Consider the following 20,564-nt stretch of genomic DNA (forward strand, 5'->3'; position numbering starts at 1 on the left):
TAGTGGAAGATTCTAAGATATGGATTTAACTTGGAACGAGGGCAATAAAGGACCCCTCACTGTTCCTAAATGGGAAGTTGGTGATACGTGGGGGCACAGACTGTACATTTTATGAGGCTGTGGTTTGGGGGGAACTTGTACAAAAAAAAATTCAGGATATTGAAGTGCCCTGCCCATTTCCTGCTTAGATCCAAGAGGCCTTTAAAATTCAGATTTGGTAAAAAAAAAAAAAATCCTTTGTACTTATGGCCTAGTTTCACAGATCAGCTTTGCAAGATTAGCGTGAAGTAAAGAAGTCGTCTTTTCCAAAGTTAGTGTGAATATGGGTTTAAAAGAAAGGAGATTTAACAAGAGATAAGTATGAGGCAAATCTGAAGTAATTATGAAGCACAAATCTGTTGCCTTCAACCTTTCCCAGATACCTCCTTTTAAGCATTTTCTACCTGGCAAATAGAACTACTCAACTTTATGCAATAAAGATATATTTTAAATGCAGTCTGTGGAAAGAAATGGATAGTTTCAAATCGTAATGCAGTGGGTAAAGACCATTCTAAATTCAGGGCCTTGGGAAATGGGAGGGTCTCAGAGGCTTGCTGCCAGGAGACTGAAATTCCTAATAGCAACCATTGTCTAAACAAGATCATGCTATGGTTCCTAGCCTTTGGAATTTTGAGGGCCAAGAATCCTAGCTATTTCTTTCTAGAAGGATATACTTTGTGCGAAGGGCCAGTTAACACTGACCATTGTGTCATTCTTCACTTCTCTAAATTTAATTGTGGTTACCTTACGTTTTCTTCACCAATTTATTTTTCGTGTAGGTAACTTAACCTTGTAACCATATGCTGCCTAAATGGATGTTGACTATATGAGTCTACGTCCAGACCCACTTTAAGGGAGAGCGTATTACTCACATCATTAATCTGAAGTTAGATGCAGTAACTCGATGAGACTGGATTGTTCCCTTTTTGTGAGGTGGATTGACCTTGCTCGGTGTGAGCATGAGCATTTTTGAAAGTATAAGTGTTGGAAGAAGGGTGTGTCTAAAGGGGAACCAAACGAGTAGACTGCAGTCTCCCTAATAGTTCTAGATTGTCTCATATAATTAGTCTAAACTATTCTTTGTCCCATTCCCCTTGCCTTTGTTGGTTTACTGATGTACAAGCATAGTCAATATGGTTCAGTATAACACAGTATGAGGCTTTCTTGGAAATCCTGGGAAGGTGAAGTCAGTGTCTCTATTGGTGTCTGTGGGCAAGGGAGCAGGTAGGCCTAGTTGCTGCTGGCAGCTCTCTTATGACCACAAGAGGAGCCAGGCAGAGATAAAGATAAAGCTATGGACAGCAGTGTAGAGAGTCAAGGAAAAGAAACTTGAGTTCCTAATATTGTTGAGGGACTAAATAAGTTTAGATTCTTCCTGTGGTAGCCAGCATAATGCTCCCCCAAAGATACCCACGCTCCGATCCCCACAACCTTTACCTAACAAAAAGGACTTTGCAAATGTGATTGAGGTCACAGACCTTGAGTTTGGGTGATTATTCTGGGTAATCTGGGTGGGCCCAATTTAATGATATGAGCTCTTAATCTTAAAAATTTAAGAGGAAGACAGAAGAGTGAGAGACTGAAGGAAGAAAGAAAAGTATGAGAGGGATTCAGCTTGCCTTTGCTGGCTTTAAAGATGCAGGAAAGGTGTTATGAACGCAGGTATTGTCTGGAATTTGGGGATCGCTTTTGGCTAACAGCCAGCAAGGAAGTGGGATCTCAGTCCTCCAACTGCAGGTGATTGAATTCTGCCAACAAGGAAAGAGATCCTCCCCTAGAGCCTAAGAAAGAAACGCAGTCTAGATGACACCTTTATTTTAGCCCCATGAGACCCATGTCAGACTTATGACCTACATAACTGTAAGATAATAAACTTGATTTGTTTTAATCCACTAAGTGTGCGGTAATTTCTTAGAGCAGCTATATACTGCCTTATCTCTGGACTTTTGTGTGAGTTAGAAAATATCTTTTTTTCCCTCCAGTTTTGTTAAAATATGATTGACATATAGCACTGTGTATGTTTAAGATGTACAACGTGATTATTTGATACACATATATAGGGAAATGTTTACCATAGTAAGGTTAGTTAACACATCCTTCACCTCACACAATTACCATGTTGTCGTTGTTACAGTGAGAACATTAAAACTCTACTCTTACAGCACCTTGTAAGCATACGATACAGTATTATAAACTATAGTCACCACTCTGTACCTTAGATCCCTGGAACTTACTTATCTTATAACTGAAAGTTTGTACCCTTTGACCACTACCTCCCCATTTCCCGCACTCCCCAGACCCTGGAAACCACCATTCTGCTCTGTTTCTATCAGCTTGATGTTTTTAGATTCCACATGTAAGCGAGATCATCTGGTATTTCTCTCTCTGACTTACTTCACGTAGCATAATGTCCTCTAGATTAATCTGTGTTGTTGCAAATGGAAAGATTTCCTTCTTTTTGTGGCTGAATAGTATCCCATTGTGTATATATGACACATTTATCCATTCATCTGTTGAACTTAGTTGCGTCCACATCTTGGCGGTTGTGCATGGCGCTGCAGTGGGTGTGGGGGTGCTGGCATCTCTGAGACACAGTGACTTCGTCTCCTTCAGACATCACCCAGGAGTGGGAGTGCTGGGTCATATGGTGGCTCTATTTTCAATTTTTTAAGGGATCTCCATACTGTTCTCCATAGTGGCTGTACCAGTTTACATTCCCACCAAGAATGCACCAGGTTCCCTTTTCTCCACGTCCTCACCAGCACTTGTTATCTTGTCTTTTGAGAATAGCCAGTCTAACACATGTGAGATGGTATCTTATTGTGATTTTGAATTGCATTTCCCTGATGATTAATGATGTGTAGCACCTTATTAAATAGTTGGCCATTTGTACATTTTCTTTGGAAAAATGTTTCTTCAAGTCTTCTTCCCATTTTTTAATCAGATTGTTTTTGCTGTTGAGTTTATGAATTCCTTCTGTATTTTGAATATTAACCCTTTACCAGCTGTATAGTTTGCAAATACTTTCTCCCATTCTGTAGGTTCTCTTTTCCTTTTCTTGACTCCTTCTTTTTGCCATGCAGGAGCATTTTAGTTTGAGGTCGTCTCATTGTTGGTTTTTCTTTATTGCTTGTGCTTTTGATGTCATATCCAAAAAAATCATTGCCAAGACCACTGTCAAGGAGGACTTTTTCCCTATGTTTTCTTACAGGAGTTTTATTGCTTCAGGTGTTACCTCTAAGTCCTTAATCCATTTTGAGTTAAGTTTTTGTGAGTGGTGTAAGATAGGAGTCCAGTTTCACTTTTTTGCATGTGAATATCCATTTTTCCCAGCATTTGTTGAAGAGACTGTCCTTTCCTCATTGAGTTTTCTTTGCCCCCTTGTTAAATATTATTTGACCATATATGCGTGGGTTTATTTCTGGGCTCTTGATATTCTGTTCCATTGGTCTATATGGTTTTTTATGCCAGTACCATACTGTTTTGATTTCTGTAGGTTTGGGATATACTTTGAAATCAGGAAGTGTGATGCCCCAGCTTTGTTCTTCTTTCTCAAGATTATTTTGGCTCTCGGGGTCTTTTGTGGTTCCATTTAAATTTTAGGATCATTTTTCCTGTTTCTGTGAAAAATGCCATTGGAATTTTGATAGAAATTGCATTGAATCTGTAGATGGCTTTGGGTAGTATTGACATTTTAACAATGTTAACTCTTCCAATCCATGAACAAGGGATATCTTTCTATTTTTCGTGTCTTCTTCAGTTTCTTTAATTAGTGTCTTATAGTTTTAGGTGTATAGCTCTTTCCCTTCCTTGCTTAAATTTATTCCTAAGTATTTTGTTTTTGATGTTATTGTAAATGGAATTGTTTTCTTTACATCTTTTTCAGATAATTCATTGTTGGTGTGTAGAAACGCAGTGATTTTTTTATGTTGATTTGTATCCTGAAACATCACTGAATTGGTTTGTTAGGTCTAATAGTTTTTTTGGTAGAGACTTTAGGACTTTCTATATATAAGATCCTGTCATCTGCAAACAGAGACCATTTTACTTCTTCCTTTCTGATTTGGATGCCTTCTATTTCTTTTGCTTGCCTTCTTACTCTGGCTAGGACTTTCAGTACTCTGTTGAATAAAAGTGGTGATAGTGGGCATTCTTATCTCATTCCTGATCTTAGGGGAAAAGCTTTCAATTTTTCACCACTGAGTATGACATTAGTTGTCAGTCTGTCAAAATGACCTTTATTATGTTGAGGTATGTTCCTCCTATACTCAATTTATTGACAGTTTTTATCATGAAATGATGTGGAATTTTGTCAAATGCTTTTTTTGTGTGTCTTTTGAGATGATCATTTGATTTTTATGTTTCATTCTATGAATGTGTATCACATTTCTTGATTTACATATGTTGATCCATCCTTGCATTCCAGGAATAATTCCCACTTGATTTTGGTGTATGATCCTTTTAGTGTGTTGTTGAGTTTGGTTTACTAGTATTTTGTTAATAATTTTTGCATCTATATTCATCAGAGATATTGGGCTTTAGTTTTCTTATAGTATCCTTACCTGGCCCTGATATCAAGGTAATGCTGGCCTCATAAAATGAGTTTGGGAGTGTTCCCTCCTCATCAGTTTCTTGGAAGAGTTTGAGAAGAATTGGCATTAATTCTTCTTTAAATGTTTGGTAGAATTCACCCATGAACCCATCTGGTCCTGGGCTTTTCTTTGTTGGAAGATATTTGATTACTGTTTCAATATCCTTACTTGTTATTGGTGTGTTCAGATTTTTTCTTTATGATTCAGACTCGGTATGTTGTTTTTTCTAGGAATTTATCCATTTCTTCTAGGTTATCCAATTTGTTGGCATATAATTGTTCATAATAGTCTCTTATGATCCTTTGTATTTCTGTGATATCAGTTGTAATGTCAGCTGTTTCACTTATAATTTCAATTATTTGAGTCCTCTCTTTTTTTCTTGGTAAGTTTAGGTAAAGTCAATTTTGCTTGTCTTTTCAAAAAACAACTCTTTGTTTCATTGACCTTTCCTATTGTTTTTCTATTCTCTATTTCATTTGTTTCTGCTCTTAACTTTGTTATCTGCCTTCCTTCTGCTAACTTTGGGCTTAGTTCTTTTTCTAGTTCCTTGAGGTATAAAGTTAGGTTGTTTATTTGAGGTCTTTCTTTTTTCCAAATGTAGGAATTTATCACTGTAAAATTACCTCTTAGTACTGCTTTTGTTGCATGTCTTAAGGTTTGGCATGTGGTGTTTCCATTTTCCTTTATTTCAGTATGTTTTTTTATTTCCCTTTTGATTTCATCTTTGACCCATCAGTTGTTCAGGTACGTATTGTACAATATTCTCATATTTGTGAATTTTTCAGTTTTCATCCTGTTACTGATTTCTACTTTCATACTATTGTGATCAGAAAAGATCGTTGGTGTGATAATTTCAGTGATTTAAAATTTGCTGAGACTTGTTTTGTGGCCTAACATACGATCTGTCCTGAAAAATGTTCCATGTGCCCTTGAGAAGAATGTGTACTCTGCTGCTGTTGGACGGAATGTTCTGTATATGTCAGATCCACTTGGTATAAAATATAGTTCAAGTCCAATGTTCCCTTATTGATTTTCTGTCTGAATGATCTATGCATTGTTGAAACTTGGGTTTGAAAATCCCCCACTATTATTGTATTGTTCTCTATTGCTCCCTTCAGCTCTATTAGTATTTGCTTAATATAGTTAGGTGCTCTGATATTGTGTGCATATTTATTTACAGTTGTTATGTCCTTTTGGTGAATTGACCCCTTTATCATTTATAATGACCTTGTTTCTTGTTAATGTTTTAGATTTAAAGTCTGTTTTGTCTGATTATAGGTGTAGCTACCCCTGCTATCTTTTGGTTTCCGTTTGCATGGGATGTTTTCTCATCTCTTCACTTTGAGTCTATTTGTGTCCTGGAAGTGAGTCTCTTACAAGTAGCATATAGTTGTGTCTTGTTTTTTTATCCTTTTACCCACTCTGTGCTTTTTGACCATGTACATTTAAAGTAATTATTGATAGGTAAAAACCAACTATTGCTATCTTGTTGTTTTCTGGCTGTTTTGTAGTTCTCTTGTTCCTTTCTTCCTCTCTTGCTATATTCCTTTGTGAATTGATGATTTTCTGTAGTGGTACACTTTGATTCCTTCTTCTCTATCTTGTGTGTATCTGCTGTAGGTTTTTGCTTTGTGTTTACCCTGAGGCTTACTTGAAACATTGAATAGGTATAGTAGTCTATCTTAAGCTTATGACAGTTTAACTTTAATTGCATGCAAAAACTCTACCTTTTTATTTCCCCCATTTTATGTTTTTGACGTCACACTTTACATCTTTTTATATTGTGTATCCATTAACAAATTATCATAGCTATAGCTATCTTTAATACTTTTGTACTTCACCTTTTATCTAGAGTTAACACCACCATATTACAGTATTAAAGTATTCTGAATCTGACTATATATCTACCTTTACTAGTGTATTGTTTATTTTCATACATTTTATGTTACCAGTTACAGCCCTTTCATTTCACCTTGAGTAAGTCCGTTTTGCGTTTCTCATAAGGCAGGTCTAGTGGTGATAAACTCCCTCAGCTTTTGTTTGGGAAACTTTTTATTTTGCCTTCATTTCTGAAAGACAGCTTGACTGGGTTAAGTATTCTTGGTTGGCACTTTCTTTCTTTCAGTACTTTGAGTATATCATTCCATTCTCTTCTGGTCTGCAAGATCTCTGCTGAGAAATCTGATTATAGCTTTATTGGGGGTTCCCTTGAATGAGAGAAAAAAATTTCTCTTGCTGCTTTTAAAATCTTCTCTTTGTCTCTGATTTTAGACAGTTTTTAATAAAACTGTCTAATAAAAATTTTAATTTTAATAAAATGTTTATTTAAAAATTTTAAAATAAAATTATAGTGTCTTAGAGAAGATCATTTTTAGATTGAAATTTTGGGGTGACCTGTTAGCTTCATGAACTTGGATATCTCCTGAGGTTTGGGAAGTTCTCAGCCATTATTTCTTTAAATAAGCTTTCTTCACTTTTCTCCTTCTATCCTTCTTATGGGAATCCAACAACGTATAGATTGTTTTATTAATGGTGTCCCATAAGATCTGTAGGCTTTCTTCAGTCTTTTCTTTTTTCTTTTTGCTCTTCTGACTGGATAATTTTAAACAATCTGTCTTTGAGCTCACTGATTTTTTTTCTTCTGCTTGGTCTAGTCTGCTGTTGAAGCTCTCTGTTGAATTCTTCAGTTCAGTCATTGTATTCTTTACCTTCAAAATTCCTCTTTGGTTCTTTTTTATGTTCTCTTTCTCTTTCTTTCCTCATTTTGTTCTTATATTCTTTTCCTGATATTGTTAAAGTATTTATCTGTGTTTTCTTACAGCTCCCTGAGCATCTTTAGAACAATTTTGAATTCTTTGTAGAGCAAATCCTGTATCTCCATTTTTGGGGGGCCATTTACTGGAGGTTTACTGTATTTCTTTGGTGGAGTCACATTTCCCTGATTCTTCATGGTCCTTTAGCCTTGCATAGGTGTCTGCACATTTAAAGACGAGACTTTATGGACTAACTTTGCTAAGAAAAGACCTTCACCTGGGGTGGGGACGTGCCAGAGAGTGCTGTGACCCTGGGTTAGTGCTGCAGGGTGCCACGTGGAGGGGCTTGTGGTGGCTCCGTGTCTTGGGGATTGTGGTGGAACTCAGTAGATCAGGCCATTGGGATCCACGACATCGACAATTTGTGTGGTCTTTGGCAAACACTGCCAGGGGTCTGCAGAGGTTACAATGGCTGTTGGGGTTCTCAGCAGCACCTCCAGGTCCGTAAACTAGGGAGAGGACCAGAGTAAGCAGCAGTAGTGGCCCAAGCTGGTTTGTATGCACACACTCGGCTGTGCGGGCCAGTTGCAGGTGCCTGAGTTGTGACAGGGCTGGTTATAAACACACATGTATAGTTGCTTTACAATGTTGTGTTAGTTTCTCCTGTACAGCAAAGTGAATCAGCTATATGTGTACATATATCCCCTCTTTTTTGGATTTCCTTCTCATTTAGGTCACCACAGAGCATTGAGTAGAGTTCCCTGTGCTATACAGTAGGTCCTCATTAGTTATCTATTTTATGCATAGTGTCAATAGTGTATATATGTCAATCCCAATCTCCCAATTCATCCCACCCCTCCTTTCCCCCTTGGTATCCATATGTTTGTTCGCTACATCTGTGTCTCTATTTCTGCTTTGTAAATAAGGTCGTCTATATGAATATTTTCAGATTCCGCATATATGCATTATCGTATATTCTACAAATATACGATACTTGTTTTTCTCTTTCTGACTCCCTTCACTCTGTATGACAATCTCTAGGTCCATCCACGTCTCTACAAATGACCCAGTTTCGTTCCTTTTTATGGCTGAGTGATATTCCATGTGTATATGTCCCACATCTTCTTTATCCATTCCTCTATTTTTTTTTTTTTAAATATAAGCAGAAGATACTGTGCTTTTTTTTTTTTTCTTAAACTTTGCGTTTATTTATTTATTTATTTATTTTTATGGCTGTGTTGGGTCTTCCTTTCTGTGCGAGGGCTTTCTCTAGTTGCGGCAAGTGGGGGCCACTCTTCATCACGGTGCGCGGGCCTCTCATTATCGCGGCCTCTCTTGTTGCGGAGCACAGGCTCCAGACGCGCAGCCTCAGTAATTGTGGCTCATGGGCCTAGTTGCTCCGTGGCATGTGGGATCTTCCCAGACCAGGGCTCGAACCCGTGTCCCTGCATTGGCAGGCAGATTCTCAACCACTGCGCCACCAAGGAAGCCCCCATTCCTCTATTGATGGACATTTAGGTTGTTTCTATTAAAATTTTTTAAAAAAAGAAAGAAAATTTTTAAAAAAGAAGACATAAACTGTATATCAACAACCCCATAAAAATTGAAGCTAGGCCCGCTTTCTTAGTGTAGCAGAAAAAGCCTTGTACCAGAAGCCAGAGACCTAATTTCTACTCCTGGTTCTGCCACTACATAGTTATGTGATCCTGGATGAGCTATTTTGACATCTTGGCCATTGTTTTTCTCACCAGTGATACTTATTTAACCTTTGGGGTCAGGGACCCCTCTGAGAATTTGATGAAGCTATAGCTCCTCTTCCCAGGGAAGTGCACATGAACACAGAGCTTTGCACAGAATTCTAAGGTTTTTGGGCTCCCCACAGTAGCCAACCTGGGACTTTTCCTGTGTAAGTGAACCCCAGGTCAGGAACTCATGGACAGGAGGATCGTTACAGCCTCTTCCAGCTCTAGTGGGCTCAGCTTTGTGAATCTGCGAGCAGAAGACAATGCTGAGGAATTTATTTGAGAAAAAAGAGGAATAAGGAAGAAGAGGAACAAAAGGAAAGGAAAAGAGAAAATAGAGGAAAAAGAGAAGTTCTGTTTCTTAGTAACTCAAAAAATATTTAAGAATCCACTTGTTAGATGAACACTTACGTGAATTAAATGCAATATAATTAAATTTCATGTTAGAAAGGAAAATGTAATGTAACATGTTAACTCATTTTAAAGTTATACTCTCTTGGGAACAATAAGATAACTTACAGTGAATAAAATAAAGACAGGAAAATGGAAGCAAAAAGTATTTACTGTAACTAAACGATTATCTCAAAACGTGATTAAATACTTAGAATTCTATGATTAAAAAAAAAAATCAAATAAACACACATGTAGCAATGGGGGCCAGGGCAGATGTCAAGGCAAGTGCCAATGGCAGGTGCACTGACAGCTTTGGGGGGGGGGTCCTGGCTGTTGGTGTGCACTACTGTGACTGCTGGATCTTGCCATGGACATGTAGCTTTGGAGGCCTGATGGGGGCCAGGGGTATCCATCACTGTGGAAGGGCTAGCTGCAGGTGAGCCTAGTGGTGCAGGCCAGTGACAGAAGACAGGGCGGATCTGGGCCTACATGCTGCTGTAGGGCCTTGGTTATCAGCAGGATCTTGCCATAGTGCACACATAGGAATTTAGGTTGGTGACAGGTCTAAGTGCACAGCTCTACCACTCATTCATTGTGCTTTGCTAACTTGTATAACTTCTCATCAATGTGAGTTTTATCTAAGTCTTTTACATTTACAGTTGTCCCTTGGTACCCATGGGAGATTAGTTCCAGGACCTGCCCCAAATACCAAAATCTGCGGATGCTCAGGTCCCATAGTTGGTTCTCCATATCCACGAGTTCTGCATCCTCAAATTCAACCCATCATGGATTGTAAATTAAGTTTGCAGTCCATGGTTGGTTGAATCCATGGATGTAGAACCAACCGATACAGAGAGCCAACTGTATATTTATTGAAAATATTCTGTGTACGGGAATTCCCGGGCAGTCCCGTGGTTAGGACTTCGTGCTTTCACTGCCGAGGGTGCAGGTTCAGTCCCTGGTCGGGGAACTAAGATCCTGTAAGGCACGCACGGTGGCACGGCCAAAAAAAAAAAAAAAAAAAAAGAAGACAAAAGACTATTTGGATTCATTTTACCTATCGTCTCTGAAATGGAATTGTTGAAACTCAGAGCTGCTGTCATTTTACGAGTTAACATAGATCCTAGTGTCTGAATAACTTTGAAAGTCAACCTTTTAACAAACCTTTTAGACCTAGAAATAGTTCTAAAGGCTAATTTTTAACTGGTAATTTTGATTATGTAAATCATATTTAGTCCTAAATTTTTTTCAAGCGTAATTCTGAATATACATTGAAAAGTACAAAGTTTTTAACAGTATTATTACTAACAGAAACCTCCAGGGAATATTTTTTACTTGAATTTATAAAGGTTTTTGGAGCCCTGGATCGGATCTTTATTAAGTTGTATTTTTTTCATTCTACTCAGTCCATTAACAGGATATAATGTTCAGCCAATAAGATGACTAGGTAACACAAAGAATTATTTGGTCCAGAATGTCAACGGCACCACTGCTCTAGGGTTTACATTACAGGCATACCTCGGAGGTATCACAGCTTCAGTTCCAGACCACAATAAAGAGATTCACACAAATATTTTGGCTTCCCAGTGCATATAAAGTTATGTTTACATTATAGTGTAAGTGTGCAACAGCATTAAAAAAACAGTGTACACACCTTAATTTAAAAATGCATTATTGCTAAAAAATACTAACCATCATCTGAGCCTTCAGTGAATCATAGTAGTAACATCAAATATCACAGATCACAGATCACCATAACAAATATAATAATAATGAAGGAGTTTGAAATACTGCGAGAATTATCCAGATGTGACACAGGGACACAAAGTGAACAAATGCTGTTGGAAAAATGGTGCCAGTAGACTTGCTTGACGCAAGGTTGCCACAAACCTTCAGTTCATAAAAAATGCAATATCTGTGAAGCCCAATGCAGTGAAGTACAATAAAACAAGGTATACCTGTATACATCTTTATCACAACACACCTTCACGTAATGTGATTCATGTGTGCTGTAAGAACCTTACAACAATATATTTTGATTTCCTCCCTCCCTCTCATGCTTTGTGCTATTGTTGTGGGAGTTCTTCCAGATCCTAAGAAAAACCACATGAGAAATTAGGAAAACAGAAAAAAGTATTGTAATTCTTCTGTGAGAATTAAACCTTAACAATCAACATAGAGATCTTAGTGGTTTACAGAGTCTGACGTCAAGCTAAAAACAAGAGCAGGAAATGATGACGGTGGAGTTGAAAGTTAAGGCTGACATTTCCAGAACTGAGAGAAATGGTCATGATCTCATTGGTTAGTCTTGCTTATTATTGTTGCCGTGTGCTTTGTTGCCATGGGCTTGTCTACTGTTGAAGGTGAATTATTTTTGCAAGTAAATATTAATACACTAATGTGCATAGTATACTTATACAAATTCTTTTGAGTGGTGTTCCAGGAAATAACAAATATAGGTAGCATGTGGTTTTCAAGAGCAGTTTTCCTCTTGTGGTATGCACATTACTTTCTAGGTTTTGTAGCTTCTCCACTGCTGATAGTCTTTTGGAATCACACTTCTGTCACGGTGATTGAAGCTCTCTGTCGCTATCAGCTGCTGTGGCAGTTGCTGCCGCCGCTGCTGCTCCTGAGCAGGCCACATAGGACTCCCTTCCCCGGTCCACCAACTGGAGGAGAAGGATGGGTGTTTTATATGTTGCAGTGATTCTCGTGGAATGTAGGTAAAAGTTCAATAGTGTCTGTACTTTAGATTATAACCTTTTCTGAGAATGATTCATAATTTTCATAGTGCCAAGATAGGAACCTGTAATCAAATTCTAGCTTGCTTCTCCCAGCTGTGACCTAGATCCCTGGAGAATAGAGAATGGCCCTAATAATTGACCATATATAAGTGTATTGTGTATGTGTCTCTCTCTGTGTATATTTAAGAAATGCATGTCCTTCGCTCTGTAACACAAATAAGAACTTTAGCTCCAGAACTTAATGGACAAGAATTGGCATATATATTTCCGACTCTGTCACTTTACTATTTTGGCAAGTTTTAACCCTCTGAACCTCATATTTCTCATTTTAAAAATGTGTATAACAACAATGACAATAATAAGTAATAATAATAGCAGTAGTTCAATTCTTGGGGATTTGAGAAGAAAATGACAAAAGGTATGTAACTGTTAAGTCTTAACAGTGCTGGGGACATTAGCATTCAGGAAATGTTAGCCCTTATTTCCATTGGCCTATACGGAATGTAGACCATAATCCTACACAAGTAGTTATTGAACTATTTCCTGAATTCTTTCCTTAGATGATTTTTCAGCCTAACTTGTTACCATAGGATAGTTACCATAACTGTAGCAAGCTAGCTCAAGTATTCATCTTCTCCTTGAAAATTCTGTTGATGTTCTCATTTAATTACACGCTGTTTGCTTTAGGTCAGAGATGCGTGGGAGTGGAAGACACGGCAGAGAACTTGAAGAACATTTCTGCTTTTTAGCACTTCCTCAGAGTGATGTGGCTGAGATATATCAGAATGGAATAAGTACCAAAACATCTACATTGAAGATACTAGGCAACCCTCTTCTTGGAATTTATATATTTAGACATGTTGATGTGGCCTTGAATTTTGCTCATAGTAGAAGCATTACTGTAGAAAGTATTACAGTTTTTAAGGTTGGTAGCACAAAACAAATACGAAATATTATATTCAGTTTGCTTTAAATTGACCTAAATGTATTTTACTTTCAATATGAATTATTAATGTTTTAAAGTTGCATTGTATAAAATAAATAATAATTATTTATTACTATCATCATCATCATTTGAAATTTTCCCCTATTTTTGACTCTAGTGGGTGTGCAGCATAAAAGTCTTCAAGTAAACAAAGGCAGCCTTTATCATATTGGTTTTCCTAATGTATATTTTTTCTCTCCTATTTGACCCTCTTATCTTTCTCTCTTTTGTTCAGACTATAATTAATACCAGAGTATTCTAAGTGTCTTTCCTCAAAACATTGGTATTAATAATTCTGACTTAAGCTAAAGTTGCTACAGTCTTACTGTTTATTTTACTTAATAGTGTTATACAATATTAATTTCTTTGTTTTAATAATTTTGCCATGCTTATATAAGATGTTAACATTAGGAAAAACAGGGTAGAGGTATATGGGATCTCTGAACTGTCTTGCAACTTTTCTGAAAGTCTAAAATTACTCAAAATTGAAAACAAAGAAAAAATCTTACAGTCGAATTGTAAGCATCAACAAACTGGTTAAGATATACTTTTTTGTTAATTGCAGCTTTGCCAGGACTACTGAAATCACAGTAAGTAGGCAGGATCCTCAGTTGTGTAACTTAGGATGTGTGTACATTCACGTAAAACCAACAGTTCATTTGGTATAATTTAATTATTTTTAGACCTCAGGTATTATCAAATTCATAAAGCATGATTTATTTTTATTTTTATATTAAAAAATAATACATACTGATTTTAGAAAATTTGGAACATACTAAGAAGCTCCAAAAAGCCCATTAATAATGACACAATTTTTTTGTATACCTATACTTAGTCTTCTGCTCATATATATGGATATGCATTGTATAATGGTCATTAAAATGCATTCTTTATATATTATGTAACTTGCTTTTTTCATTGATTATAAAATCAACATTTTCCATGTCATTAAATAAATATTCTTCTGTAATATCCTTTTGAACGACTACATAGTATTCCACTGTACAACTCTACCATAAATTTGTGCAACACATTTTTTAATGTTGGGATATAAATTACTTGGTTTTCTTATTTTTGTACTTTTAAATACTACTTTGATTATTCATGTAGGTACATTTTACACACACCTGTGATTATTTGCTAAGAATTAATTGATTAATTCCTATGTGTCAAATTAGGAGTCAGAGGTATGTGTACACTTTCACAGCTTTCGATATGTAATGCCCAGTTGTCCTGAGAAAGGTTGTACTAATTGACATTCCTTTCCACAGCCTGTGGGGGATGTCTGTTATCTCACACCATCACTAACTCTGTGTATTATATTTTTTAAAAAATATTTGCCAGTCTTAATATGTGATAGTTTCTCATTGTTGGTTCAGTTTTTTATTCTTTTTCGTAGTTATTGCTGAGCTTAACATTCTGCGTATATTCATTGACAGTATTTAGTGAACTGCCTATTAATATCCTTTGCTAGATTCTTGGATTTTCCTTTCTTTGTTTCTAGTTGATTCATAAGCATTATCAATTCATTAAAGTGAATAATGGAGAGCTAGGCTTTTCTGTGTATAATGTTTTATCACTTATTGTTTTCTTTTTTAAATAAACATTTTATTTTGTAATAAATTTAAATTTACAGAAAAATTATGAAGGTAGTACAGAAAGGTCCTGTATACAGTTTAGCCAGCTTCCCCTAATGTTAACATTTCATATGACTGTGGCACGTCTGTTAAAACTAAGAAACTGAAACTAACAGTGTGTATGTCAATTATATCTCAATTTAAAAAATAATAATAAAATAAAATGAAAAGAAACTAACATTGGTACAGTACTATTTACTACAGACTATTCAGCTTTTGCCAGTTTTTCCACTAATGTTTTTTTCTCTTCCAGTATCCAAGTACAGGGTACCACATTACATTTAGTATTGTTTTCAATTTTGAATGAATTATTAGCATATTAAAAAATAAAAGTAATAGAATTGCTGACTTAAGTAAAATTTGTAGTTGTTTTCATATTAATTGCACTTTTTCCCCACCTTTTATCACTTAATCAGTTCATGGTTTTTTAAATTTTTATACTCATTTGCTTTTGATGTACAGAAGCTTTGGAATATTTTACAGTGAAGTTTGTTTTTAGTTCATGGTTTTTTAGCAATATGCTTAGAAAAGAATCCTCACTTGGAGGTTAGATAAATATTTGCTTGTATTTCTTTCTACAGTGTTTATATTACTTAAATGTTTACCTTGTTTGGTATTTATTTTGGTTTATAGGTTGAGAGGAATTTAGTTTTTTTCAAGTCCACACCATTTACTGAATAATCTGGTTTTGCTTCATTTATTTCAAATGATGCTTTTAATATCATACTATATTTTTATAGATGCTTGGACTTATCTGGGCTTTTTATTTTATGCGGCTTTTTTCCCCTCTCTGCCTTTTTTGTGGTAGTACCGTTCTTTTAAAAAGTATTTAATATCTGGAAGTGTATGTCACCTTTCCTGTTCCATCATTCTCTATTTCGGACCCAAATTTTATTTCAAAAAATTATTTCCAAAATTGTATACGTTATTCTTGTTTCGTCTTCCAGGGAAGTTTTTAAACTAAAACTCATTTCTACAAATGGATTTTCTGAAATTTTTATTGGAATTACTGTAGTCTTTGAGTTTAATTTAAGGGGGAATTGACATAATTACAATAAGTCATGCCATTCATCTGGGACATGGATTATCTCTCCATTCGAATTTCTTTCCTTAAAAAAGAAGCTAGCTTTACTTTCCTAGTATGAGAGTTTAAAGCGTTTTGGAATATTTTTATTTACCTTCTTTTTGCCTTTTTTTTTTTCCAGGTTCTTTTTGGAAAAGTGAAGAAAATTCAGCCTTCAATGGATAAAAACAAAGTTTCTTTGGATCCTTCTCCTAACTTTGACTGCCATATGTCAAGAAGTATACCCTCTTTGAAAGATACCATTGAACTACAAGCCTACAGTTCAGCAGTATGTTAACTTTTTGGTTCATTTGACAACTTGAAAGTCACATGCCTCACACTGTATGATACAAGCCTTAAAACAACTGCCCAAAATATTAAATGGAAATCTCTTACTTCATTCACCATAATATGACCTAAATAAATAGATAGTAAAAGTTGTTTTAATATTTGTGATCTGGGAACATTAATAAAGAGGCTTCCAGATTTACATTTAACTTCGTTCTAAGTACAGTGGCTGCTTTTATTTAGATGTTTCATAGATTAATTCCTAACTTGCAAAACAAACAAGGCTACTTTGAAATGTTATTGATCTTCGCAAAAGGAGAAAAGGCTTATGTATTAGTCATTACATGGTAGACTAATTACTACACAGTAATTTTCTGTCATATGTTACTGAGACACTTAGTAGACCTTTAATCTTTTATAGAAGATTAAATTATGTAATACATACTATATATAATATATATGATTAAATGAGGATAAATATTTTAGAAATATATATATGCTCCCACATGTAAGATATATTAAGCTATTGTTATTTTTCTAATTGACTTTTCCTCCCAAATAAAATATAGTGGTTCCCAGCATATGCAAAACATTGAAGTTTTAATGAAAAAATACTTTTTTATTTAAAAACAGATTGTGTTTGTTTCTGCTGATATTGGAAGCCTATCAAGGAAAAAATATGCTGTGAGGAAAAAAATTCCTCTTCAGGAAAACTAGGGTTGAAGAAGGCAGGGAGAGTGGGGCTGTATGGAAGCTGATTAATAAATAACAACATGCAGTTATCTAGATTTTTTAAAATAGGAGCTTATTCAAGTCTGAAAAAATTAATCAGCATAAAAATGTTCTCTTCCTTCTTTATCTTTTAGGTATACCTCTATGAATATGATGATCTTTCAAAGCCAGTAGATAAACCTAGGCAGTGTCTTCCATATGCAATAGTAACAGTAAAATTTATTGGTCAAAAAGTAGATAATGGACACCTTATGACATCTTTGAGATTCCTCTCAACAGGAGTTCCTAAGAGGGCTGGTAAGATACATATATTTTTCTACTTCAGTAACATTTGTGCTGGTCTTACAACTTCTGAATATGATTTTCTAATACATTATGAATATCTAAGCAAAATAGTTGTTCTTTACCTGTTTTCGATTTTATACATCTAGAATTACATTGCAGCTATTTTTGTTACTTCTTTTGCTCAGTGTTATGTTTGTGTGATTCTTCCACACTGATATGTATAACTGTAGTTTCTTCATTTTCACTCATATATTTGTATACACACACACACACATTATTCAATTTTGTGACTATACACTATTCCTCTGGGGATGTTTTGACATTTTGTAGTTTTCTTCATATTCCAAATATTGCTGTTTTAAATGTTCATGTACGTGTCTCAGTGCACATGTGCAAGAGTTTTTCTATAGCGTATACATCTACATCAGGAATGTGCAACTTAATCCAAAGACAATGTCAAACAGTTTTCAAAAGTGGTTGTGTCAGGTTACCTAATTACTCTACATCATTGCCAGTACATATACTTCTTTTTTTTTTTTTTAATATATATATTTATTTATTTATTATTTTTGGTTGCATTGGGTCTTTGTTGCTGCAGGTGGGCTTTCTCTAGTTGCGGCGAGCGAGGGCTACTCTTCATTGTGGTGCACAGGCTTCTCATTTGCGGTGGCTTCTCTTGTTGCAGAGCACGGGCTCCAGGCACTTGGGCTTCAGTAGTTGTGGCACACGGGCTCAGTAGTTGTGGCTCGCGGGCTCTAGAGCGCAGGCTCAGTAGTTGCGGCGCACGGGCTTAGCTCCTCCGCGGCATGTGGGATCTTCCCAGACCAGGGCTCAAACCCGTGTCCCCTGCATTGGCAGGCGGATTCTTAACCACTGTGCCACCTGGGAAGCCCCCATATACTTTTAAAAAAATGTTTCTGCCAGACTCACAGACTTCAAAAACAAATGTATGATTACCAAAGGGGAAAGGTAAGGGGGAGGGATAAGTTAGGAGTTTGGGATTAACATATACAGACTACTATATATAAAATAGATAATAAACAAGGACCTACTGTATAGCACAGGGAGCTCTACTCGATATTCTGTGATAACCTATGCGGGAAAAGAATCTGAAAAAGAATGGATATATTTATATGTATAACTGAATCACTTTGCTGTACACCTGAAACTAACACAATATTTTAAATCAACTATAGTATAAAATAAAAACTAAATTTAAAAAATATTTCTGCCAGCCTAGTGAGTGTGATATGTTACCATTATCACCTCAAAAAAAGAGACTCTTTACCCATTAAAAGCTCTCATGTCCCTTTTCCCCTAAGCCCCCCACTACCCCTACACAGTCACTAATCTGCTTTCTGTCTCTATATATTAGCCTATCCTGGCCTGGCCATTTCATTAAGTGAAGTCATAAATAGTAGCCTTTCATGACTGGTGACTTTCACTTAACAGTGTTTTCAGACTTCTTGCATGTTGCAGCATGTATCAGTACCTCATTCCTTTTTATGGAAAAATATTCTGTTACATGGATACATTACATTGTGTTTATCCATTCATCAGTTGACCATGTGGGTCACTTCCACCTTTTGGTAATTATGAATAATTATGCTAAGAACATTCTTGAACAAGTTTTGGTGTAGACATGTGTTTTCTTTGCTCTTAGGTATATAGCTTGTTCCTGAACCTCGGGGGAAAGTGTTCATCTTTCCCCAGTAAATATGATGTTAGCTGTGGGGTTTTTTATGTCCTTTACCCTGTTGAGGAAGTTCCCTTCTATTCCTAGTTTGTTGAGTGTTTTTATCTTGAAAAGGGTAATTACTTATCCTTCAGAATCTTTGCCATCTAAAAGGTTTTTTAATATGAATCTTCTTGTGTATTTAGTGGGGTTGGACATCTTTTTGTGTTTGTTGACAATTTTTACTTAACCTGTGATTTTCTTGTTTAAGTACTTTGCCCAACTATCTATTGCATAGTCTTTTTATTAATCTTTTGAAGATATCTGTATATTCTTTATGTATTCCAATATATGTGTAATTATGTACTAAGTTTGTCTCATTCAGAATATTCTTTTTACCAGTTTATTTTTCTAAGTTTTATCATGGGTTTGACCTATTAAAATATTTAATTTGTATGTAATTGACATCATTTTTCATTTTTGGTTTTCTGGCTTCCATCCATGCTTAAAAAGTGCTTTCCTACCCCCAGGATTATAAAACTATCCCTCCATGTTTTCTTCCAGTATTTTTATGGCTTTATTTTTTAATGAATTTTGTTTTATTTCAGTATAAGGAGGTATAGGGATCCACCTTCCGTTTTTTTCTGTCCACTCCAGCTTAAGCACTACATCTCTATATTTTCTTTTTTATTTTTTAATTTTATTTTTTATTTGTCTATTTTTGGCTGCCTTGGGTCTTCGTTGCTGCGCGCGGGCTTTCTCTAGTTGAGGCGAGCGGGGGCTACTCTTCGTTGCGATGCATGGGCTTCTCACTGCGGTGGCTTCACTTGTTGCGGAGCACAGGCTCTAGGCACGCAGGCTTCAGTAGTTGTGGCACGTGGCTCAGTAGTTGTGGCTCCCAGGCTCTAGAGTGCAGGCTCAGTAGTTGTGGCACATGGGCTTAGTTGCTCTGTGGCATGTGGGATCTTCCCGGACCAGGGCTCGAACCCGTGTCCCCTGCATTGGCAGGCAGATTCCCAACCACTGCACCACCAGGGAAGTCCCACATCTCTATTTTCGAACATATTTCCACTATAACTTACTGTAATTAAAAGGATAATCACAATAGTTATATAATTTAGAAATCTTCAACAGAGCTATTTTTTAACATTCTGTGAAAAAGAACTTCATGGTACGTTCCCAGTGATATGATTATAACTTCATATATTGTTCATGAGCAACCTCTCATTAATATGTTTTAACAATGGTATTTTCATGGTATTACTTAGCTATGAATGCTTTGTGAACATTTTACTTGCTAAATATGTGTTTTTATATGTTCCTTTGTTATTACATGAAGTGCTTTATGAAATTTTAGGAATAAATCTCTATAAATTATAAAAAGAAAATTTGCTTCTATTTTCCAGGTTTTTATTTATATTTGTTATTTGCCAGAATATTTATTTCATAATGGAGCAGGGGTAGTGGTTTGCTTTGGCTCCTGGAAAGGATTTTGTGCACCCTTTTTGATCTTTCCCCCGCCGTTTCTTTACCTTATTCCTCTTTCCTTTCCATTTTTGTTCTCCTGTGGTAGAGGGAAAAGAAGCAAGGTAGGAACTTCCCTGGTGGCACAGTGGTTAAGAATCCGCCTGCCAAT

At 36.0% G+C, this 20,564-nt stretch overlaps 1 protein-coding gene across 4 annotated transcripts in view; it reads left to right on the plus strand.

Moving 5' to 3' along the window:
- TEX15 (testis expressed 15, meiosis and synapsis associated) overlaps positions 1-20,564 on the plus strand; it is an 87,067-nt gene that overhangs the window by 47,539 nt on the left and 18,964 nt on the right. For all 4 annotated transcript variants that reach the window (XM_057537480.1, XM_057537478.1, XM_057537479.1 and 1 more), the window contains 3 exons: positions 12,951-13,188; positions 16,091-16,237; positions 17,103-17,265. In XM_057537480.1, coding sequence (XP_057393463.1) covers positions 12,951-13,188; positions 16,091-16,237; positions 17,103-17,265 — 548 coding nt within the window. The remainder of the gene's footprint in view (positions 1-12,950; positions 13,189-16,090; positions 16,238-17,102; positions 17,266-20,564) is intronic.

Source organism: Balaenoptera acutorostrata, chromosome 21 (assembly GCF_949987535.1).
Source record: "Balaenoptera acutorostrata chromosome 21, mBalAcu1.1, whole genome shotgun sequence".
Classification (NCBI taxonomy): Eukaryota; Metazoa; Chordata; class Mammalia; order Artiodactyla; family Balaenopteridae; genus Balaenoptera; species Balaenoptera acutorostrata.